Source organism: Capricornis sumatraensis, chromosome 3 (assembly GCF_032405125.1).
Source record: "Capricornis sumatraensis isolate serow.1 chromosome 3, serow.2, whole genome shotgun sequence".
In the NCBI taxonomy this organism is placed as follows: domain Eukaryota; kingdom Metazoa; phylum Chordata; class Mammalia; order Artiodactyla; family Bovidae; genus Capricornis; species Capricornis sumatraensis.
The window spans coordinates 48,776,329-48,801,301 of NC_091071.1; the positions used below are offsets into that span (position 1 = coordinate 48,776,329).

Here is a 24,973-nt window from a genome sequence, read left to right on the forward strand (position 1 = left end):
TATCAATAACCTCAGATATGCAGATGACACCACCCTTATGGCAGAAAATGAAGAGGAACTAAAGAGCTTCTTGATGAAAGTGAAAGAGGAGAGTGAAAAAGTTGGCTGAAAACTGAACATTCAAAAAACTAAGACCATGGCATCTGGTCCCATGGCAAATAAGTGGACAAACTATGGAAACAGTGAGAGACTTTATTTTGCTGGGCTCCAAAATCACTGCAGATGGTGACTGCAGCCATGAATTTAAAAGACGCTTGCTCCTTGGAAGGAAAGCTATGACCAACCTAGATAGCATATTAAAAAGCAGAAACATTACTTTGCCAAAAAAGATCCGTCTAGTCAAAGCTATGGTTTTTCCAGTAGTCGTGTATGGATTTGAGAGTTGGACTAAAGAGAAATCTGAGCACCAAAGAATTGATGCTTTTGAACTGTGGTGTTGGAAAAGTGAAAACTGCACAGTCGTGTCCGACTCTGTGATCTCATGGACTATAGCCTGCCCCGCTCCTCTGTTCAAGGAATTTTCCAGGCCAAAGTACTGGAGTGGGTTGCCATTTCCTTCTCCAGGAGATCTTCCCAATCTAGGAATAAAACCCAGGTCTCCTGCATTGCAGGCAGATTCTTTAACAACTGAGCCACTAGAGAAAACCTAGTGCTTGGACTACAAGATCCAACCAGTCCATCCTGAAGGCAATCAGTCCTGAATATTCACTGGAAGGACTGATGCTGAAGCTAAAGCTCCAACACTTTGGCCACATGATGGGAAGAACTGACTCACTGGAAAAGACCCTGAAGCTTGGAAAGATTGGAGGCGGGAGGAGAAGGGGATGACAGAGGATGAGCTGGTTGGATGGCATCACCGACTCGACAGACACGAGTCTGAGCAAGCTCTGGAAGCATGCTGCAGTCCATGGGGGTCGCAAAGAGTCAGACACGACTCAGCGACTGAACTGCCTGATAGATACCACATCTGTATCCAGTCCTCTGTCAATGGACATTTAGTTTAGATTGCTTCTGTATCTTGGCTACTGCAATGAACATCAAGGTGCAAGCATCCTTTCAAATTATGATTTTCTCTGGATATATGCCTATGAATGCGATTGCTGGGTCATATGGTAGCTCTATTTTTGGCTTTTTAAGAAACTTTTAAACTGTTCTCTACAGTGGCTGTACCAATTTACATTCCCACCCACAGTGTAGGATGATTGTCTTTTCTCCACACTCTCTCTGCACTTATTGTTTGTAGATACCTTCCTATTTTAATTCCTAATTGTTTGCTAGTGGTAAATAAAAATAGAAGTGATTTTTAAAAACCGATCTGGATCGTGATCCCCACATAGATAAACAGTGGCTGTGGGCAGGGACTGGCTGGAGGCCAGACCAGACAGAGTAAATTAAGTCGGGCATTCCTGCCCAAAGGGCACTAAAGGATATTCGTGAACGTAGGGTATGTGGCTCAGATGAGCCCCATTCCCCAGGACAGGTGGAATTCAAAGTTTCCACCGCCCCATTCCCTAAATGCTCAGAGCTGCGGCTCCCCTTCCTCATCGTTCATGGGGCTCCCTCTACAGGCCAGTGTGTGCTACTGACACAATGGCCTAGCAGGGGCCAACTGCTCATGATGTTCCATCCCTCTCAAGAAGAGGGTGGGAGGAGGAGATTTAGTGTGGTCCTTGCTCACCCCTGCAAGACATCATTCTGTTCCCCGTGGGAGTATGGAATTCCCCCAGTGTTGGCCAGGTGGGTGAGCCCAGAATAAGAGAGTTGTGTGCTTGGGGAATCCACAGGGAGTGAAAACCCCAATTACCGTGAACTGACGGATTCCACACCGTGGGGAGTGAAGCTTCACATGGCCATGGATGGTGGGCACTGGCAATGTGGACCTCCTGGGTCTGGATGGCCTTTGGAGCCACAAATTCAGGTCATGAGCTGGAAGTCTTCATAGGAAATGAGGTGATGAAGGAAGCCACAAATGTAAGCCGGACACCCTCAGGGGGTCGGAACAGGTCTACGAGGCCTGGATTGAAGGGTTCCCATTCTGTGCTGCTTATGTTATTATCTGGTTTTCTAGCGGTCATAAACTCTTTGGGTGGCCTTGTGACCTTGGGTGGAGAAGACACCTCCTCCCTGGTCCTCAGCAATCCGGAAGTCATTGCCAGGTGGGTCAGTTTCCTGGGCCAGGTATCAGGGCAGAGCCACTGCCCGTGAGCTGCAGAGCAGGGGTGGAAGCAAAGAAGCAAAAGTCAGAATCAAAGAAACCCTCAGTTAAAAGAAACCAGTCAGAATGACAGTCTGGGTCATAACCAAAAGGATGGAAGTGGAAAGAAACAGGTAAGAAAGGCCTCAGATGAAATGTAGCAAAGGCAGGACCTGAGTCTATTAAAAAGTAGAGATTTCCTTAACCAATTATCTGCCACAGACCACCTTTGGCAGTCTTATGAAACCTATGGACTCTTCTCAGAAAAATGTTCTTAAACACATAAGGTAAAGTACCTAGGGTCTCAGGGGAAACAGATTATATACGAACATGATTATTATCAAAATATATTTTTAAAAACAAATTTGTGCATTATAATACATGTGCTCCTTTATTAATATATCAAATAACAAGCTGTCAATAAATCTAATAACCAATATACTTCCAATACAGGAATGATTGCAATTTGTATTTTAAAGTAGAGTTTGTGTAATGTGATATGAAAATAATAAATCTAATAACCAATGTACTTTCAATACAGGAATGATTGCAATTTGTATTTTAAAGTAGAGTTTGGGTAATGTGATATGAAAATATACATAATTTCAATTGGTGACAGAGTTATAAGTACTACCAATACTACTAAAATTTATTACTTCTACTTACAGTGAAAGGAAGCAGTCACTTTCAGGTACACATCAGTGAGAATAAACGTGTACCTTTTCTCTGTCCAAGTTCACAGACACTGCAAATTCTGTCCCCAGACTCCACTCCAGAGCACTGTTCTAGAGTTATTTTCATGAGAAACCCAAAGTCCTAGAGGCCATTTCTTTTCCTTAGAGCCTTCCTGGGAAAAATGGACCTAGGATTTCTCTAGATTTGCCTAGTAGAAAGTTTTAGTTCAATTGACTTATTTCAGAACTGGGATGCAAAATCCTTCATTTCCTTCACCTCAGTGTTTTTCAAACATTTTGGCCTACAGCCCGTAATAAGAAATGCATTTTGCAATGAGACCCAACGCGCATACACACAACTACAACTAAAATTTCACAAAACAATACCTGACTATACACAGTATATGTGTAGTACTTAGTTTGCTAAGGTTGCCATAGCAAAATATGACAGACCATAGAGTTTAAATGGCAGAAATTTATTTCGTTTCCATTCTGAAGGCTGGAAGTCCAAGATCAAAGTGTCACCAGGTTTCTCCTGAGGGTTCCTGCTTGGCTTACAGATGGGTACCATCTCACTGTGCAAGCATATCCTTGGTGCCTCTGTCCTAATCCCTTTATTATAAAAACACCGATCAGTTTGAATGGGGAGCTATCCTAATGGCCTTGTTTTAACTTAATCTCTTCTTTAACGGCCCTACTTTCAAATATAGTCACATTTTAAGGTACTGAGAGTTTTAGGATTTCAGGGTATGAATTTGGAAGACACAATTCAGCTCATGACATATAGTAAAAACATACCTATATTTATATAAAATGTTACTTACTAATAATTAAATACAATAAGTAAATTCTCCCCCTAAAAACAAATTAAGAAAGATGTTATGTATATCACAGTGGATGTGCTTGCTTGTTGATAAGTTCAGTGCAGCCTGAAACACTTCGGACAATCTGACACGCACAGCTGATGCGCTGTCAAGGTCTATCTTCTGATTTTTATCAGGTCAGGGTTGAAAGTCTTCATTCATGCTAATAGGTCCCCAAGAACAGTGATTATGATAATAATCTGTTCTTTTGCACTGGATAATTGAATTTTTTTCATCTTAATGTCTTAGCATCCTTCGGTGTAAACTAATTCAATTATCAGCAAATGGATAGTTTATCTAAATAGTTTACATTAACATTTCAGATTTTTCTTTTGGAAAGTAATGAACAGAAGTTCGAGACATATGATGTGAGATGTAACAATTTCTCTAACTGTTTGTTCACACTATCTTCTTTGTAACATTTTCTTACTATTGTAGCCAGGGCAATTACTTATTTTTTTTTTTAACTTGTAACAAGTTTTAAAAACTTGGCACCTTAAACACCCTGAATTTGTTGAAATCATGTTTCTCTGTGGTTTCAAATTTAGTTTAAAAGAATGGAAAAATTAAATATTCCAATTTTGTTACCCAAATATCATCTTTTGAAAAAAATTGGCTTCCTTTTTAAGTTTTATTTATTTATTTTTGGTTGTGCTGGGTGTTTGTTGCTGTGCAAGGGCTTTCTTTAGTCGCCATGCGCAGGGTTCTCATTTCAGTGGCTCCTTTTGTTTCGGAGAACAGCCTCTGGGCGCACCGGCTCCTCAGTTTCAGCTCACAGGCTTCAGAGCCTGGACGCAGTGGTTGTGGCACATGGGTTCATCGCTCTGTGATGTGTGGTACATTCCCAGGCCAGGGAGTGAGCCAACGTCCCCTGCCATCAGCGGGTAGATTTCCACCCACTGTACAAGCAGGAAGCCCCAACTGTCATCTTTATAGTATTTGTCTAAAGAGACTGATTTTCAACTAGAAAATGTGCTTCACACTCCAGCACTCATAGCCAATGCTTAGAACTGTTTCTAACAATGACTTGACTCGGATATAATGAGTGGGTCTGATTTGCCCCAGCTTCTTAGGAGAATGTGTCTTAAATCTGGCTACTTGGCAACCTTACTTTAATAAAACTAACAATGCCACGTCATTAGTCAGTACATCCAGGGATTTGACAAAATTCCATTGGATACCAGAATTTTATGATGCATAAAATAGTGATTCTGATCAGCATTGGTATTAGCAGCATGCTGCTGCTGCTAAGTCGCTTCAGTCGTGTCCGACTCTGTGCGACCCCGTAGACAGCAGCCCACCAGGCTCCCCCGTCCCTGGGATTCTCCAGGCAAGAACACTGGAGTGGGTTGCCATTTCCTTCTCCAATGCATGAAAGTGAAAAGTGAAAGTGACATCGCTCAGTCCTGTCCGACTCTTAGCGATAGATATTAGTTATCTAAGCTTTGTTCTTTGATGATATTTGCCACGCCATAGGTTCTCATTCTTTTCTTTAATCTTTATTTTATATTGGAGTATAGTTGATTAACAAGATTGTATTAGTTCCAAGTTTACCTAACTTCTCATTCTTTTATTACATTTTAAATTTAATCTGTGTTATTCAACATTGTACTTTTCCAATTCTATAAATTTCCATTTGTACTTAAGGTTAATTTTCTACCTTTTTACTCTGTTTATTGATTTTATCTTAGGGCAAATATAAGAGATAAAGTGCAAGATGCTGTGGTTAGAGCAACAATAAAGATAAAATCATAAAGGAGAATGTTTGAATTGGCTTTGAAGAAAGGATTAGGCAGCCCATAGGGTGGTTTCTAATATACTCCCTATCATAAGCAACCAGTATTTTTTTTATTCTTAAATTTTTATTTTATCTTGGAGTATAATTGATTCCAATCAGTCCATTCTAAAGGAGATCAGCTCTGGGTGTTCATTGGAAGGACTGATGCTAAAGCTGAAACTCCAATACTTTGGGCCACCTGATGCCAAAGTGTTGACTCATCGGAAGAGACTCTGATCCTGGGAGGGATTAGGGGCAGGAGGAGAAGGGGACGGCAGAGGATGAGATGGCTGGATGGCATCAACGACTCAATGGACATGGGTTTTGGTGGACTCTGGGAGTTGATGATGGACAGGGAGGCCTGGCGTGCGGCGATTCATGGGGTCGCAAACAGTCGGACATGAGTGAGCGACTGAACTAAACTGAACAAATAGTTCATTTACAATGTTGTGAGGTTAACTGTAGATAGTACTAACTAACAAGCACCGTAGGAAGAGGTCTGTTTTGTTCACTGCTATATCCCCAGCACTTGCAGTAAGGCCTGGCTCACACTAGGTACTCAATATGTGATAAATATACAAATAAATACTCCATACAACAGCTTTGCCACATATATCAGATACTAACTTGAAAGAGTTGTACAAATTACACCCTCATTGTTCTCACCGAGTTGGACAGAAAATTCTATATGTATTCTTTTAAATGTTTATCAGTGGCACAGATGAGATAAAACAGTTCACTGTCACTTAAAGATATCTTTAAATTTATTACTTTGTTTCAGTTCAGTTCAGTTGCTCAGTCACATCCGACTCTTTGCGACCCCATGAATTGCAGCATGCCAGGCCTCCCTGTGGAGAAGGCAATGGCACCCCACTCCAGCACTCTTGCCTGGAAAATCCCATGGACGGAGGAGGCTGGTGGGCCGCAGTCCATGGGGTCTCTAAGAGTCGGACACGACTGAGAGACTTCACTTTCATTTTCACTTTCATGCATTGGAGAAGGAAACGGCAACCTACTCTAGTATTCTTGCCTGGAGAATCCCAGGGATGGGGGAGCCTGGTGGGCTGCCGTCTATGGGGTCGCACAGAGTCGGACACAACTGCAGCAACTTAGCAGCAGCAACAGGCCTCCCTGTCCATCAGCAACTCCCGGAGTTCACCCAAACTCATGTCCATCAAGTCGGTGATGCCATCCAGCCAACTCATCCTCTGTCGTCCCCTTCTCCTCCTGCCCCCAATCCCTCCCAGAATTAGTCTTTTCCAATGAGTCAACTGTTCACATGAGGTGGCCAAAGTACTGGAGTTTCAGCTTCAGTTTCATCACTCCTTCCAAAGAACACCCAGGACTGATTTCCTTTAGATGGACTCGTTGGATCTCCTTGCAGTCCAAGGGACTCTCAAGAGTCTCCTCCAACACCACAGTTCAAAAGCATCAATTCTTTGGTGCTCAGCTTTCTTCACAGACCAACTCTCACATCCGTACATAACTACTGGAAAAACCATAGCCTTGACTAGACAGACCTTTGTTGGCAAAGTAATGTCTCAGCTTTTGAATATGCTATCTACGTTGGTCATAACTTTCCTTCCAAGGAGTAAGCGTCTTTCAATTTTGTGGCTGCAGTCAGCATCTGCAGTGATTTTGGAGCCCAGAAAAATAAAGTCTGACACTGTTTCCACTGTTTCCCCATCTATTTCCCATGAAGTAATGGGACCAGATGCCATGATCTTCGTTTTCTGAATGTTGAGCTTTAAGCCAACTTTTTCACTCTCCTCTTTCTCTTTCATCAAGAGGCTTTTTAGCTCCTCTTCACTTTCTGCCATAAGGGTGGTGTCATCTGCATATCTGAGGTTATTGATATTTCTCCTGGCAATCTTGCTTCTAGCTTCTGCTTCTTCCAGCCCAGCGTTTCTCATGATGTACTCTGCATAGAAGTTAAATGAGCAGGGTGACAATATACAGCCTTGACGTACTCCTTTTCCTATTTGGAACCAGTCTGTTGTCCCATGTCCAGTTCTAACTGTTTTTTCCTGACCTGCATATAGGTTTTTCAAGAGGCAGGTCAGGTGGTCTGGTATTCCCACCTCTTTCAGAATTTTCCACAGTTTATTGTGATCCACACAGTCAAAGGCTTTGGCATAGTCAATAAAGCAGAAGTAGATGTTTTTCTGGAATTCTCTTGCTTTTTCCATGATCCAGTGGATGTTGGCAATTTGATCTCTGATTCCTCTGCCTTTTCTAAAACCAGCTTGAACATCAGGAAGTTCACGGTTCATGTATTGCTGAAGCCTGGCTTGGAGAATTTTGAGTGTTACTTTACTAGTATGTGAGATGAGTGCAATTGTGCGGTAGTTTCAGCATTCTTTGGCATTGCCTTTCTTTGGGATTGGAATGAAAACTGACCTTTTCCAGTCCTGTGGCCACTGCTGAGTTTTCCAAATTTGCTGGCATATTGAGTGCAGCACTTTCACAGCATCATCTTTCAGGATTTGAAAGAGCTCAACTGGAATTCCATCACCTCCACTCACTTTGTTCATAAAAAGTCAAATGTCTTATATCCATGCATGATGGGAGAGTAGTTCTTTATATTCTCTCTTCTTTGCCACAGAATATCTTTAAATGTGACATTTAAAGGGTATTTTCACTAATGTTTATATAACTGATAAGAAATTGGGATGGTAATTTTATTTTATTTTTCTTTGTTTTAATGTATTGATATTTAAAGGGCTTATCCATATGTTCAACAGGAGTTAATTATTTATATGCTGTGGTAGAAGTCAAGATTCATTTTTCTTTCCAAACAAATATTCAATTGTTCCAGCAATTGTTATTGAAAAGATTATTATTGGGTTGGCCAAAGGTTCATTCCTTTCTTTTTCCTGTAAGATGATTCTAGCATCACTTAGTTGTCTTTGACTTCATTTGAAACTATTGTGACAGCTGTCATATCAGCATGCAATTTTTTTTAAGTTATCAAAATTGGTGAACTTTTGTGTCACCATTTTAACATTGAAAATGGAAGAAATAAGCAACATTTGCAGCACACTATGCTTTATTATTTCAAGAAAGGTAAAAACACAACTGAAATGTAAAAAAACTGTTTTGCAGTGTATGGAGAAGGTGCTATGAATAATCAAACACATCAACAGTGGTTTGTGAAGTTTTGTGTTGTAGATTTCTCACTGGACAATGCTCCATGGTGGGATAAGCCAGTTGAAGTTGATGGCGATCAAACTGAGACATTAATCGAAACAATCAATGTTATACCATGAGGGAGACAATTGACATACTCAAAATATTGGCAGCAAGCATTGGAAATCATTTGTGCCAGCTTGGTTACGTTAATTGCTTTGATGTTTGTATTCCACAGAAGTTAAGTGAAAAAAACCTTCTTGATTGTATTCCTGCCAATGATTCTCTGCTGCTGCTGCTGCTGCTAAGTCGCTTCAGTCATGTCCGACTCCGTGCGACCCCATAGATGGCAGCCAACCAGGCTCCCCTGTCCCTGGGATTCTCCAGGCAAGAACACTGGAGTGGGTTGCCATTTCCTTCTCCAATGCATGAAAGTGAAAAGTGAAAGTGAAGTCATTCAGTCGCGTCTGACTCCTAGCAACCCCATGGACTGCAGCCTACCAGGCTCCTCCATCCATGGGACTTTCCAGGCAAGGGTACTGGAGTCGGTTCCCATTGCCTTCTCCAGTGATTCTCTACTTAAATGAAAAATTCCACTTTAAAAGCAAATTGTGAAGGGTGATTAAAAGTGGATATTGCACAATACTGTGGAATGGAAGCCAGTGAAATGAACTGCTGCTGCTGCTAAGTCACTTCAGTCGTGTCCGACTCTGTGCGACCCCATTGACGGCAGCCCACCAGGCTCCCCTATCCCTGGGATTCTCCAGGCAAGAACACTGGAGTGGGTTGCCATTTCCTTCTCCAATGCATGAAAGTGAAAAGTGAAAGTGAAGTCGCTCAGTCGTGTCCGACTCTTAGCGACCCCATGGACTGCAGCCTTCCAGGCTCCTCCATCCATGGGATTTTCCAGGCAAGAGTACTGGAGTGGGGTGCCATTGCCTTCTCCGTGAAATGAACTACCAGCAACCATACCAAAGGTCAGTCTTTATCCAGAAAAAGTGATGTTATGTATATGGTAGGATTGGAAGAGAGTCCTTTATTATGAGTTTCTTCCATAAAAACCAAATAATTTGTTCCAGCACCACTCCCAATTAGATCAATTGAAGGCAGCACTCTACTACAAGCGTCCAGAATTAGACAACAAAAAATGCATAATTTTCCATCAGGATCCTGCAAGATCGTATGTTTCTTTGATGACCATGCAAAAGCTGTTACAGTGTGGCTGGGAAGATCTGATTCATTCATCATATTCGCCAGACGTTGCACCTTTGGATGTCCAGTTATTTTTGGTCTTTACAAAATTCTCTACATGGAAAACATTTCAATTCCCTGGAAGACTATAAAAGGCACTTGGAACAATTCTTTGCTCAAAAGATAAAAAGTTGGGGGAAGAGGGAATTATGAAATTGCCTGAAGAATGGCATAAGGTAGTGGAACAAAATGGAAAATATGTTGTTTAATAAAGTTGTTGGTGAAAATGAAAAATGTGTCTTTTAGTTTTACTTTAAAAACCAAAGGAACTTTTTGGCCAACCAAATACATCCCCATTGAATAATCTTTGCACCATTCTGAAATGCAATTAATCATATACTGCTGCTGCTAAGTCACTTCAGTCGTGTCTGGCTCTGTGCGACCCCATAGATGGCAGCCTACCAGGCTCCGCCATCCCTGGGATTCTCCAGGCTAGGGGGAGTTATTTCTAGACTCTATTCTGTTCCACAAATGGCACATTTAAACTTGCATACTTGATCCATTGATAGTCATGTCCGACTTTTTGTGACTCCATGGACTGTAGCCTGCCAGTCTCCTCTGTCCATGGAATTTTCCAGGCAAGAATTCTGGAGTGAGTTGCCATTGCCTACTCCAGGGAATCCTCCTGACCCAAGGACTGAACCCTCATCTCCTGCGTCTCCTGCATTGGTAGGCAGATTCTTTATTACTGCACCACCTGGGAAGCCCCCACATCTATCCTTACTGAAATAAAATACCGTATGGTACTGATTGGGCTTCCCTGGTGGCTCAGTGGTAAAGAATCTGCCTGCAATGCAGGAAACCAGGCTTCGATCCCTGAGTCAGAAAGATCCCCTGGAGAAGGGAATGGCAACCTACTGCAGTATTCTTGCCTAGAGAATCTCAAGGACAGGAGAGTCTGGCAGGCTACAGTCCATAGCGTTGCACAGTCAGGCACAACTGAAGCGCCTAAGCAGCAGCAGCAGCATAGGCCTGGTTATGGTAGCTTTATAGTAAGGTCTTGAAAGGCATCGTATCAGGTAGTATATGTCCTAGGGATCAAGGACATGTACTCCTCTAGATTCTGCAGAAGAGAAAGCAGCCTGACTGGTACCTCCTGGATCACCTGCAGAACAATGAGATAGTAAATGTGGGGTTTTGTTTTAACAGCAGTAGAAAACTAGATACATACTAGAGAGCACACAAACCAAAGGAAGAGCTGAAGGCGTGGATGGGGCGGGGTTGGGGGTGGGAGCAGGAGCCCAGGCAGCCCCTGCTTTCTGTGTACCAGAACCCTGAGGGGTTGCCATGGGTGACTGGGCTCCATGCAAGTCTCCAGTTCTTGAGAAAGGATTCACTCTTCCAGTGTGGCTCACACTCCTCCTTGTGGTCAGGGGCCAGGGCCAAGTGATGGTCAGAATTACACTCAAGGGTTGCAAAGATAAGTGGTTTCTAACAGGAAGGAATATGGATCAGTCTGAAACCCCAGTTGCTCACTGCAACATTCAATCATGGTTCTTAACTGAGATTTCCAAGTCCACACAGGCCTGGGAGTAAAAGCATTCTATAGTAATGGTCGTGAATTATTAGTTCTTATAGTCTGGCTTCACCTCTCTGTAGGGCAGGTTTTTGTCTGTATGTAATGGTTCCTACAGGTGGCAATGCACCTGTTTTGTTGGGCTCTGCACACCTAGCCTCTGTGGAATCCCTGCTGCTCAGTCTACTGGTACAGTGAGTGGGTGACTCTTCCTGTCTGCTCCATGGGACATGTGCCATCTTCCCCTCTGGCTGCTAGGATAATCTCTCTTGTCCCTGTCATACCACAGGCAGTAACTGAGGCTCTGATGAGGGCACACTCGGCTCTGATCTGGCAGCCATTCTTGGGAATGGGGCCCAGGCCACTGCTCCAGGACACGATGCTCCCATGTAGCAGTTCCTTGATATCTCAACTTCCCACAAAGTCAAAGAACTCTCTACCTTTTGTGTTTATCCTATCCTTTGAGTAAGGTCTGGACTTCCCTGGTAGCTCAGACAGTAAAGCATCTGCCTACAATGCAGGAAACCCAGGTTCAATCCCTGGGTTGGGAAGATCTCCTGGAGAAGGAAATGGCAACTCATCCCAGTATTCTTGACTGGAAAATCCCATGGACAGAGGAGCCTAGTGGGCTACAGTCCATGGCGTCGCAAAGAGTCGGACATGACTGAGTGACTTCACTTTCACTTTGGGTAAGGTCTATGCAAATATTACTGGTTGCCTACCCAATAGCAAATCTTTCCTCCTTTCTCAAAAATAATATCTTCACAAATGAACTTGTTAACAAAACAGAAGCAGACCCACAGACTTCAAGTATGAATTTATGGTTACCCGGGGCTGGAGGTAGGGTCAGGGGAAGGGATTGTTAGGGAGTTTAGAATCAACATGTACACACTGCTGTATTTAAAAGGGAAAACCAACAGTGACCCACTGTATAGCACAGAGGCTCTGCTCCATGTTATATAGAAGCCTCGATGGGAGGAGAGTCTAGAGGAGAATTGATACATGTATACATATGGCTGAGGCCCTTTGCTGTGCACCTGAACCTATCACAACATTGTTGATTGGCTATTCTTGCATGTTCACTTGTGCAGTCATATCTGACTCTTTGCAACCCTATGGACTGTAGCCTGCCAGGCCATTCTGTCCATGTAATTTTCCAGGCAAACATACTGGAGTGGGTTGCCGTTTCTTCCTCCAGGGAGTCTTCCCGTCCCAAGGATTAAACCTGCGTCTCCTGCACTGGCAAGTGGATTTTTTTTTTTTTTTTTTTTTTTACCATGGAACCATCCAGGAAGCCCCAATCGGTCCTTATTATTTATCTCTTTTATATATAGTACCTAGATACCTTTAGAATGAGAGGTAGGGACTTTCAGCTGCCCAGCCTTCAAGGAAGAAAAGACAGCTGGAGATTGAGTTCAGCCACATAGCCAATAACTTAATTTATCACGCCTAAAGTGAAATTCCAGTAGAGACTCTGTAAGTTCAAAGGAATTTCTGGAATGGTGAAAACACTGATGTGCTGGGAGCATGATGCACCCAGCTCTATGAGGAGATGGCATGGAAGTTCTCTGCTCCCTCTCAGACCTCACCCTATGTGTATCCTTTATAATAAAACTGTAATAGTAAGTATAGTGCTTCCGTGAGTTCTGTGAGTCATTCAAGTGAACTATTGAACAAATTCATGGCTGTAGCCAGTGAGCCAGAAGTATAGGTGGCCTGGGGAGCCCCTGAGACTTGTGGCTGACACCTGAAGTGAAGGCAACCCTGTGGAGAACTCTGTTCTCAATCTTTGGGCCTGTGCTAACTCTGGGTGGTTAGTATCAGGACTGAACTACAGTCCACTCAGCATTAGACCATTTGGAGTAGAACCAAACTAGATGGTTGGAGCTGGTGCTGCTGAGTTGGGTGATGAGGCAGTAGATGAGATTTGGCAGAGCAGAAGATAGTAATCCCATTCTAGAGAGAACTGAGAAGGTTGGTTAATTGCATCCCTTCTAGTTTGGACAAAACTTTCCTTCCAGACAGCCTGTAGTAAGAACAGCTGCCCTAGGATCAAATGCCATCCTACTCTGGGTGTATTAGTTAGCTATTGCTACATAACAAATCACTACAAACTTAGCACTACGAACAACACACACTGATTATCTCACAGTTCCTGTATGTCAGGAGTCCAGGCATGCTTTAGGTCAGTCCTCTGATCAGGCCTCACAGGCTACAATTAAGGTATCATATGGACTAGGTTCTTATCTGGAAGTTCAATGAAGAAAGAAACAGTTTCCAAGTTCACTCAGGTTGTTGGCAGAACTAATTTCCTTGATGTGTAGGACTGAGGGTCCAGCTTCTTGCAGGTGTTTGGGTGGAAGCCACCCTCAACCGCTAGAGATTGCTTGCAGTCCCTACAGACCACCCACAGTTCCTTGCCATGTGAGCTGCATAGCTGCCTCCTCAGGCCAGATATGAGAACCCCGAGACTGTCTTGCTTGAACATCAGGGAGTTCACGGTTCACGTATTGCTGAAGCCTGGCTTGGAGAATGTTGAGCATTACTTTACTAGCGTGTGAGATGAGTGCAATTGTGTGGTAGTTTGAGCATTCTTTGGCATTGCCTTTCTTTGGGATTAGAATGAAAACTGACCTTTTCCTGTCCTGTGGCCACTGCTGAGTTTTCCAAATTTGCTGGCATATTGAGTGCAGCACTTTCACAGCATCATCTTTCAGGATTTGAAATAGCTCCACTGGAATTCCATCACCTCCACTAGCTTTGTTCGTAGTGATGCTTTCTAAGGCCCACTTGACTTCACATTCCAAGATGTCTGGCTCTGGATGAGTGATCACATCATCATGATTATCTGGGTCGTGAAGATCTTTTTTGTACAGTTCTTCCATGTATTCTTGCCACCTCTTCTTAATATCTTCTGCTTCTGTTAGGTCCATACCATTTCTGTCCTTTATCGAGCCCATCTTTGCATGAAATGTTCCCTTGGTATCTCTAATTTTCTTGAAGAGATCTCTAGTCTTTCCCATTCTGTTGTTTTCCTCTATTTCTTTGCATTGATCACTGAAGAAGGCTTTCTTATCTCTCCTTGCTATTCTTTGGAACTCTGCATTCAGATGCTTATATCTTTCCTTTTCTCCTTTGCTTTTCGCCTCTCTTCTTTTCACAGCTATTTGTAAGGCCTCCCCAGACAGCCATTTTGCTTTTTTGCATTTCTTTTCCATGGGGATGGTCTTGATCCCTGTCTCCTGTACAATGTCACGAACATCCGTCCATAGCTCATCAGGCACTCTATCTATCAGATCTAGGCCCTTAAATCTATTTCTCACTTCCACTGTATAATCATAAAGGATTTGATTTAGGTCATACCTGAATGGTCTAGCGGTTTTCCCTATTTTCTTCAATTTGAGTCTGAATTTGGTAATAAGGAGTTCACGATCTGAGCCACAGTCAGCTCCTGGTCTTGTTTTTGTTGACTGTATAGAGCTTCTCCATCTTTGGCTGCAAAGAATATAATCAATGTGATTTCGGTGTTGACCATCTGGTGATGTCCATGTGTAGAGTCTTCTCTTGTGTTGTTGGAAGAGGGTGTTTGCTATGATCAGTGCATTTTCTTGGCAAAATGCTATTAGCTTTTGCCCTGCTTCATTCTGTACTCCAAGGCCAAATTTGCCTGTTACTCCAGGTGCTTCTTGACTTCCTACTTTTGCATTCCAGTCCCCTATAATGAAAAGGACATCTTTTTGGGGTGTTAGTTCTAAAAGGTCTTGTAGGTCTTCATAAAACCGTTCAACTTCAGTTTCTTCAGCATTACTGGTTGGGGCATAGACTTGGATAACTGTGATATTGAATGGTTTGCCTTGGAGATGAACAGAGATCAATCTGTCGTTTTTGAGATTGCATCCAAGTACTGCATTTTGGACTCTTTTGTTGACCATGATGGCTACTCCATTTCTTCTGAGCGATTCCTGCCCACAGTAGTAGATATAATGGTCATCGGAGTTAAATTCACCCGTTCCAGTCCATTTTAGTTCGCTGATTCCTAGAATGTCAACGTTCACCCTTGCCATCTCCTGTTTGACCACTTCCAATTTGCCTTGATTCATGGACCTGACATTCCAGGTTCCTATGCAATATTGCTCTTTACAGGATCAGATCTTTCTTCCATCACCAGTCACATCCACAGCTGGGTATTGTTTTTGCTTTGGCTCCATCCCTTCATTGTTTCTGGAGTTATTTCTCCGCTGATCTCCAGTAGCATATTGGGCACCTAATGACCTGGGGAGTTCCTCTTTTGGTATCCTATCATTTTGCCTTTTCATACTGTTCATGGGGTTCTCAAGGCAAGATTACTGAAGTGGCTTGCCATTCCTCTCTCCAGTGGACCACATTCTGAAGCCAGGCTTCAGCAATACGTGAACCATGAACTCCCTGATGTTCAAGCTAGTTTTAGAAAAGGCAGAGGAACCAGAGGTCAAATTGCCAACACCCACTGGATCATGGAAAAAGCAAGAGAGTTCCAGAAAAACATCTATTTCTGCTTCATTGACTATGCCAAAGCCTCTGACTGTGTGGATCACAATAAACTGTGGAAAATTCTGAAAGAGATGGGAATACCAGACCACCTAACCTGCCTCTTGAGAAGTCTGTATGCAGGTCAGGAAGCAACAGTTAGAACTGGACATGGAACAACAGACTGGTTCCAAAGAGCAAAAGGAGTACGTCAAGGCTGTATATTGTCACCCTGCTTATTTAACTTCTATGCAGAGTACATCATGAGAAACTCTGGACTGGAAGAAACACAAGCTGGAATCAAGATTGCCAGGAGAAATATCAGTCACCTCAGATATGCAGATGACACCACCCTTATGGCAGAAAGTGAAGAGGAGCTAAAAAGCCTCTTGATGAAAGTGAAAGGGGAGAGTGAAAAAGTTGGCTTAAAGATCAACATTCAGAAAACGAAGATCATGGCATCTGGTCCCATCACTTCATGGCAAATAGATGGGGAAACAGTAGAAACAGTGTCAGACTTTATTTTGGGGGGCTTCAAAATCACTGCAGATGGTGACTGCAGCCATGAAATTAAAAGATGCTTGCTCCTTGGAAGGAAAGTTATGACCAACCTAGATAGTATATTGAAAAGCAGAGACATTACTTTGCCAACTAAGGTCCGTCTAGTCAAGCCTATGGTTTTTCCTGTGGTCATGCATGGATGTGAGAGTTGGACTGTGAAGAAGGCAGAGCACCAAAGAATTGATGATTTTGAACTGTGGTGTTGGAGAAGACTCTTGAGAGTCCCTTGGACTGCAAGGAGATCCAACCAGTCCATTCTGAAGGAGATAAACCCTGGGATTTCTTTGGCAGGAATGATGCTAAAGCTGAAACTCCAGTACTTTGGCCACCTCATGCGAAGAGTTGACTCATTGAAATTCCTCTGATGCTCGGAGGGATTGAGGGCAGGAGGAAAAGGGGACGACAGAGGATGAGATGGCTGGATGGCATCACGGACTCGATGGATGTGAGTCTGAGTGAACTCCGGGAGTTGGTGATGGACAGGGAGGCCTGGTGTGCTGCGATTCATGGGGTCGTAGAGTCAGACACGACTGAGTGACTGAACTGAACTGAACTGAGACTGTCTTGCAGCAAGAGAAAGTTTTCTACAATGTAACGTGGTCAAGGAAGTGACCTTTGCCATATTCTATTTATTAGAAGAGTCACAGGTCCTGTCACATACAATGGAAAGAGATTACAAAAGGACATGAACACTAATAGTGGGATCATTAGAGGTAGTCCTAGAGTCTGTCTGGGCTTCCCTTGTGGCTCAGCTGGTAAAGAATCTACCTGTAGTGCAGGAGACCTGAATTCCACTCCAGTATTCTGGCCTAGAGAATTCCATAGACTGTATAGTCCATGGGGTCACAAAGAGTCGGACATGACTGAGCAACTTTCACTTCACTTTTAGAGTCCGTCCACCATACTTTGGAGGAAACAGTCTGAGTTTGGCCTGGATAACAAACCAGATGAAGGTAATAAAAACAATGGTTGTGAGTAAGCTCACAGGGTTACAGTCCACGGGATCGTAAAGAGTTGGATACGACTTAGTGATCAAATAACAAAAAACTAAAACAATGATACTCTCATTTTTCAGATGAGTTAACTGGAAGGAACTATACTTTATTGGCTGGGGTGTTGGACCAAAGGCAGTATCTAGACTTTCAGGAACCAAGGAGTCAGTATCATCAGACCCCACAAGGTGGACTGAGAACCAACTGGGTTCAGTGGCAGAGGCCACAGAGAGCTTCACTGATACTTGCAGACCAGAGGGTGCAGGTCACCCACCGATATCTGACTGACCACTACAGAACACTTGCACTGAGAATCTTCTTTGTTACCAGAGAACCACCCAGCAGATGTGGTGCCTAATGGTGTCTCTGTTCAATCCATCCAAACTACTTTCTTCAAGAACCCAAGATACTAATAAGCCCCTGCAACTGGCAGAGGGAGCTTGAAGACCTGCAAAGTGTGGAAAGTTCAACCTGGATGTGCTGCACACAGGCTGTTTTCAGCACACCACGTTCAGTGAAGGGGAATCCTAAACCCTAGCAACTCAACCAGGGGTGAAACATCTATTTTCCTTGAAGTATCCGTTATGTGGACTAGAGACATAAATGAATAAAGCAGTAACTAATGAAAATGTGGATTGCATTCATGTACTATGGATGTGTTTGAGATTATACTTAGCAAGTATTTATCGACTCCTTCCTGCTGATGGGAGATATAAAGAGGAATAATTTATCTCTCTGCCTAATCCAGGAAGAAGACAGGGTAGATATATTAGTGCTATAATAGAGGTACTGAAGAAATATCTAAGGAAGTATCCCGTAGTATATGGGAAAGAGAGGAATTCAAGGAAGGTTTCTTGGAGAAGATAAATCTTTTTTTTTTTTCCACTTAGGCACTGTGAAATGGGCAGCACTCCACTATATGCGGGCTGAAAGGTGGGGCCTACAGAAGGCAAAGCTTAAGCAAAAGCTTGGAAGCCAAGCTGTGTGGAGAACAGGTGGAAATTATGGTTGAGACAGTACTCAACCAAACGTGAGAGGCAGGAGGGACTAAACCCAGCCTTTGAACTGGGTTTGGAATATTAATAGATTCTGAAGTCACCAGAACATCGTGGATAGGAATAACAGATTCAGAGGAATGCTTTAGAAAAAGAACTCTATGGAGGACAGGTTGGGGGTAGGAAGAGATCTAAGTGGAGGCAACACTAGTAAAGTCCAGACAGGAATTAAGGAAATGTTGAGCCAAGTTTATGAATGCAACAGGAAAGGAAGTACAGAAATCCATAAGCTGACTCTGGAAGATGGAAGAGTGGAAACCAACAAAAATAAAACCAAAGGCAGAAAGGATGGATGGTGATGCCACTGCCATTAACCAAACCCAGAAATCAGGAGGAGGAGTACAGAGGTGAGGCAAGTCAATAAAAGTGTCCAATATGTTAAGTCTCAGGGGTTTGTAAGACATATTTGTGGAACTGTAGGTGTACAAAGCATGAGAGAGGTCACCACACCAATGAAACTGAGTCACTTTTGAAAATTATATTTGAAACTCTGAGGGTGCATTAAACTAGTCAGGAAGATGGCATACCATTGAGAGAGGTCTAGAGCCTTGGAGAATGCCGTACATATGACAAAGACAAGGCATAAAGGAGCTCAATAGAGACAGAAGTAGCATCAGGAAAGAGTGTGTTTCTGGAGACCAAAGGAGTTTATAGTTGATTTACAATGTTGTGTCAGATTTTTTTTTTTTTCTTTTCCCATAGGGAAGGAGATTTTAAGGAGGAACTACTGTTGGTAAACTAGACAAGCTGAAAACTAAGCAAAGACTACTGGGTGAGGTGAGAGAGTCACCGGCAACTTAGGGGGAGCAGTTTGAGAAGCAGTGGCAGAAGCAGAATCAACTGCCTAAGGAGAAGAGGCTAAGGTATATCACATCAGTTACTTTTAGAAGAAATTTGAGAAGGGAAGAGAGCGAGAAACGAAAGTGGCTTGAGGAAGAAGAGGGGTATTTTAGGTTCATTCCTGTAGCCACAAGCTACGCTCTTCCTAGCAAGAACATAGCTGTGCATGAAAGGAGGAAGGATGTGAGCCCTTTTTATTTCTTAACACAAAACTCCAGACCTAAATTACCATCTGGGACGGAAGGAGGGAGACATAATCTCTATTTATCAGACTCAGATTTTGCTTCGGCAGTTTTGACTAAGTCTTGCACAGCCGTATAAACGCCATCCCTCCACTCTAAACAAAACAACAAACCACCACCACTCCCTCCGCTTCTTCGTAATCTGGAAAAACCAAGCAGGTACAACGTGTCCGAGTCCTTCGCCTCTCCGAGCCGGCTTTAAACCTGAGAGTGCTCAGCTCAGCTCTCTGGTGGGTCCGGCCCGATGAGCAGCTGCTGACGCGGAGTCCAGCGTAAACCCCACAGAGTGGCTCCAGTTTCTTGCATCTGATCCTCCCACGACGCTCAGGCTTCGCGGGCCATGGCCTCGGTGAGAACATCAAGTACAGTTAGAAAACCCCTCGGCCCTGCCTGCAGCTCCTTCGGCCCATGTAGTCGGCCTCCATTACTCTTTTCCCGCGAGGCACCTCCCTCGAGAAAATGAAACCTGGTGCCATCAGCTGAAGCAAAAGGGTGGGACGTTTTTACGAGGCACACGGAAAAGGCAGAATCGACTCCAGACAGCAAAGGGGTGTGCAGCCCGGGCCGGGTCACCAGGACGCCCCGCCCAGGCCCGCCTTCTAGGCATCAGGGACTACATTTCCCAGAGGTCTCAGCGGCCGCGAGGGGCTGGCCGGTCCGCTCTCCGCTCACACTGCGCGGCGACTGGCTTCCTCGGAGGAGGGCGGGGCCTAATCCAGCCAATGGGCGAGGGGCTCGTTACGGCGGCGGAAGCAGCGGCGCTGGGTTGAGGGGTGGGGGGCAGAGTGCTAGCGCCTCGGCGGCGGCGGCCGGTCCCGGAGCCCGAGGACGTCGGCTCCACAGGCGGAGAGCGCACGGAAGCAAGCTCGAAGTGGCGCGGCGGCCACTTGGCGCAGCACTCAAGTAATGGCGGGACGGGCGCCCGGGAGCGAAGGGGAGGGGAGGAGACGAGGGGGCGGGGCGGCCGAGCCGGGCTGCAGCGTCCGTCCCGCTGCGCGTCCCCGGGGAAGGGCAGCTGTGCCTCGTCTCCTGCGGCGTAGATCTGGGCTCTTTCGCGAGCTGAGCATGGCAGTTAGCTCGGCGGCAAAGGCCCGGTGTCCTGCGGCAAGGAAAGGAGAGGCGTCGGGAGGGCTGGGCTGATCCGGGCGTGGGGGCGTGGCGGGCGTGGGCCTTGGCGGGGAAGCTGAGAGGCCGGGGGAGCGCGGGCGGGCGGACGGCCCAAGGAGTTTGGCTCCTGGAGCAGTTTAAAGTGACTCTCCACATCCGGGCCCTGCGCCCGCCGCTTTCAGACCCCGACCGAGGCGGGGCCTCCTAGCTCCCCGCCCCTTTCGCCGGCAGCGCTTGTCTTCCTCTGCTATTGGCTCAGCCTCGAGGGCCTTGGGCTGCCCCGGCGAGGCTCGCGCCTGATTGGCTGGCAGTCGGCGGGAGGGTGGGGCGGGATCAGAGCTGGCAGACCGCGGTGGATTGGCCGGGGCACTGGAGTGACGCGCCCGGCGTGGGGCCAATGGGCAGACTGGGGAGGTAGGGGCAGGTTCGGGGGAAGAGGACTGGAGCGGAGCGGTGGCCGGGTGGCCCGGGTGAGCGGGGCCAGAGGAGCTGGACAGCGGCGGGCCCGAGGCGCGCTGCGGCGCGAGCCCTCCCCGCGACCTCGGAACCCAGCGCTGCCACCGAGATGGGTCCTCCGCGGCCTTCTCAGCCTGGCGAGGTGGAATCGGGAGCGGCGGGCGGCGGGCGGCGGCTGCAGGTAAAGAGGCATACTGGTCCTGAGCTCCTCAGAATGCCTAACCCCTCTCCGGAGAAGTCTTAGAGACCCCATGTGTCTGGAGACCCGTGTTCTCCTATCTCAGCTGTGGGCTTCTGGGTAGGGGTAGGATTGCGGGCTATCGAGGATATCGGCAGAGCTTGGCTCCTGAGGGGAAAGTGAGGGTCGATTTCAGGGAAGGTGGTGAAGGTCTCGGTTCCCTTTGGCTCGATGGCCGTCTGTGAAAGGGGTGGGATGAAATCCGTCACTGAAGGCCTGTGCAGAAAAACATGAGAATTCCTTTTGGATCAGGTCTTGATGTAAGGTTTCTAATCCTTTCTTAGGACAGGGCATCTGCCTCCGATTCCTCCCCTGACACACTGATGACAGTTTTGTACACCTTGGTGGGAGTCTTGGCTTTCAAAGGCACAAGCCATTTGTCATGAAACTTTACAGAGAAATATATATGTTGTGTTAATACATGTCATGTGGCTGTTGCACACGATGTAGTGTCGACTTTTTCGTTTGGCAGTTCACAAGTATTTGGGGGGGGAGTCATAATATCCCTCAGTATCACATAAGCGATTTTACCGTTAACTGAACCTATGTTCATGGAAAACTTAAACGATTTAGACCACTTCTGCACTGTATATTGAACACAAGTATTATTTTCAATCAATGATGCTGCATTTGCTTTCCTAAAAGAAGGTATAGGTACTAAAAATACTTTAATTTCTCATTATTGGTTCTAATCTCAGAATCCAGTAATAACCATGTGACTATGCACTGCAGGTGGAAATGAGTTCTCAACAGTTTCCTCGGTTAGGAACCCCTTCCACCGGGCTAAGCCAGGCTCCTTCACAGATAGCCAACAGTGGTTCTGCGGGATTGATAAACCCAGCTGCAACAGGTGAGATGTGTGACATTTTTCTGCATTGCTTTCTGCTTTTAAAATATTGCAGGTTTTCCAACTTAAAAAATAGCAAATTCTTGGTGGGGTTTTAGTAAATACTAGGTTATTGAATTTGAAGAAAGGATATATTACAATTCTAATGTAAATAAGGCTTTTTTTCCGTCCTGTTTTAATCACTTGATTCACATGTGCCAGAGTATAGGTGAAACTTACAGCATGCTTATAAGATACATTTTTTAAATGTATTAATGTGTTGTTATTTAACTAAGGCCCAGAAGTATATTAACAGTGCCATGAGGGTGGGCAGAGGCATAGGAACTTATAGGAACTTACCTTTTAGAAACTTGCCTTTTAGTAACTTACTGTTCAGGAAAAGAGATTTCTCTAAAATGTGTATGCACACACATATGCAGCTTGGGTTTTAACTGTATGCTCTGAATGCTGTAGATCAGTGAGTGGCCTCAGCTGGTAATGATTCGGCTGGCCAGGGAATGTTTGGCAATGTCTGAATATAGTTTTGGTTCTCACAGGTAGGGGGTGCTACTGGCATCTGATATTTATTTAGAGGCCCTGGATGAAGCTGTTGAATATCCTACATGATGCAGAACAGCCCTCCCCCACCCCCAACAAAGTATCCAGTCTAATCAGCAGTGCTGAAGTTGAGTTACTCCTTCAAATAATCTGTATATTATATATATCAAGTAAAAAGTATTATTACTTCTGTATTGGCAAAGTGAAATAAAATACTCCTTTTTCTATTCCTTTCTTTAGTGCCTGATTTCTGTGCTCCTTATCATGGTATTCCTCCTACTTAACAGTAGCTGCTGACATTTTCTGAATAAGCGATAAGTTCCCAATTTTCTCGACCTTGGGACTTTACATAGTCTGGTTTTTGTGCTTTTCGTTTTTTGTATTTTTTTGGCTACAGTCTTACTTCTTCCTCTCCACACTTACTTATCTAGGTATTCTTTGTTCTTTCCTGAGGTTTCATCTCAGATATCACTTTTCTTTGGGAAGTCCTTACTGACTCCATCCACAGCAGTTCAGCATCCTCCTCCTAGAAAGAAAGCCAGGAGTTATCTGTCCATATTCCTTTGCATGTGCTATTCTTGCTACAGTGTAGACATCAACAAATTATTATAGAGCTGCCTCAAGTTCTTTACTCTTTAACAAATATTTTTGACAGTGTTTTCTCTAGTATAAATTCACAGTGGAATTTTTTTTTTTTTTTTTTTTTTTTGCCGAGCTGTGTGGCTTGCGTGACCTTAGTTCCTTAACCAGCAATTTAACCTGGGTCATGGCAGTGAATACACTAAGTCCTAATCACTGGACTGCCAGGGAATTCACACACCAGAATAATTTAAAGGAGCATAGTGAAGAGAATATTTTTGAACATCAATTTGTAAGAATTATACTACTGCTCATTAAGAAGGATATCAGTTAGCAATAATTGCCTTCAGATTTTGTTGAGAAGGAAATCATTGACTTAGGCCAAAATTGTCTGTAATTTTACTTCTGAAATGTGTATCTTTTTTCCTTCAGTTGGTCTAAGAAAGAAAACAAAAGTTTTCCTTATGCGGTTACATGTCTTTCTGTAGTTCCTGTTGCATTTATTGAAAGAAGTAAATTGGGATCCTAAGCATGTCAGGATTTTAAGTACATGTTCACAATTCAAAAGTATAGATTACAATCAATTGTCTTAACTACTTCTTGAAGATTTTTTTTTCTTTCTGATAAAAATAACTCCACATGCCTAGAAGGAAACAATAAATGATTTCAAAAAGAGCTTAATGGAAAATGATCAGTGCATTATAACTTAATGAAAGTGTTAAAAATCAAAGTCTTCCTGGACAAATAGGTTTAGAAGAAAGTTATGAAATTGTCCATTTTCTTTAAAATTTTACTTAGAGGAAAATCTGGGTAGTCAGGATGGTTAAAAATCAATTGAAAATGGAAAGACAGAAGTAAAGTGGTCTTTATTCACAGTCATCGTATATACAGAAAATACTAAAGAATGTTTTAAAAAGCTGTCAGAACTAATAAGTGAAATTAGTAAAGTTGCAAGATAAAAAGTTCAGTGTACAGAAATCAGTTATATTTTTAAATACTCGTAATGAACAGTGATGGAAAAGGAAATGGCAACCCACTCCAGTGTCCTTGCCTGGAGAATCCCAGGGACGGGGGAGCCTGGTGGGCTGCCGTCTGTGGGGTCACACAGAGTCGGACACGACTGAAGCGACGCAGCAGCAGCAGCAGTGAACAGTGACATTTTAAAAATGTCATTTACGGTGGCATTAAAAAAACCTAAAAAATACTTAGGAATAAATTAACAAAATATGTGTATGACCTGGGGTTAGAAAACTATGTGAAACATTGCTGAGAGAAATTAAAGATCTAGGTAAATGAAGAGATCTGTCACGTTTATAGATTGGAAAACTCAGTATTTTCTTTTACCCAGAGGGACCTGTAGATTCATATAAATCCTAATCAAATTCACATCAGGTACTTTTCTAAAAACTGACAGCTGAATCTAAAATTTATGTAGAAACCAAAGGACCTAGAATAGCCAAAGCAATTTGGACAAAAAAGAAGAAAGTTGCCTTTTCTCTGCTGCCTTACTTCAAGACTTGGTATAAAGCTGCACTAATGAAGACATTGTTAAATTGGCATAAATCGCTGGGTCATTGGAACTAACTAGAGGATCCAGAAACAAACCGCA

General features: G+C 44.0%; 1 protein-coding gene across 2 annotated transcripts in view; it reads left to right on the forward strand.

Moving 5' to 3' along the window:
• Positions 1-21,272: 21,272 nt before the first annotated feature.
• Positions 21,273-24,973, forward strand: part of SAP130 (Sin3A associated protein 130) — a 74,025-nt gene continuing 70,324 nt past the window's right edge. For both annotated transcript variants that reach the window (XM_068967632.1, XM_068967633.1), the window contains exons 1-2: positions 21,273-21,344; positions 22,134-22,251. In XM_068967632.1, the coding sequence (XP_068823733.1) occupies positions 21,273-21,344; positions 22,134-22,251 (190 nt within the window). The remainder of the gene's footprint in view (positions 21,345-22,133; positions 22,252-24,973) is intronic.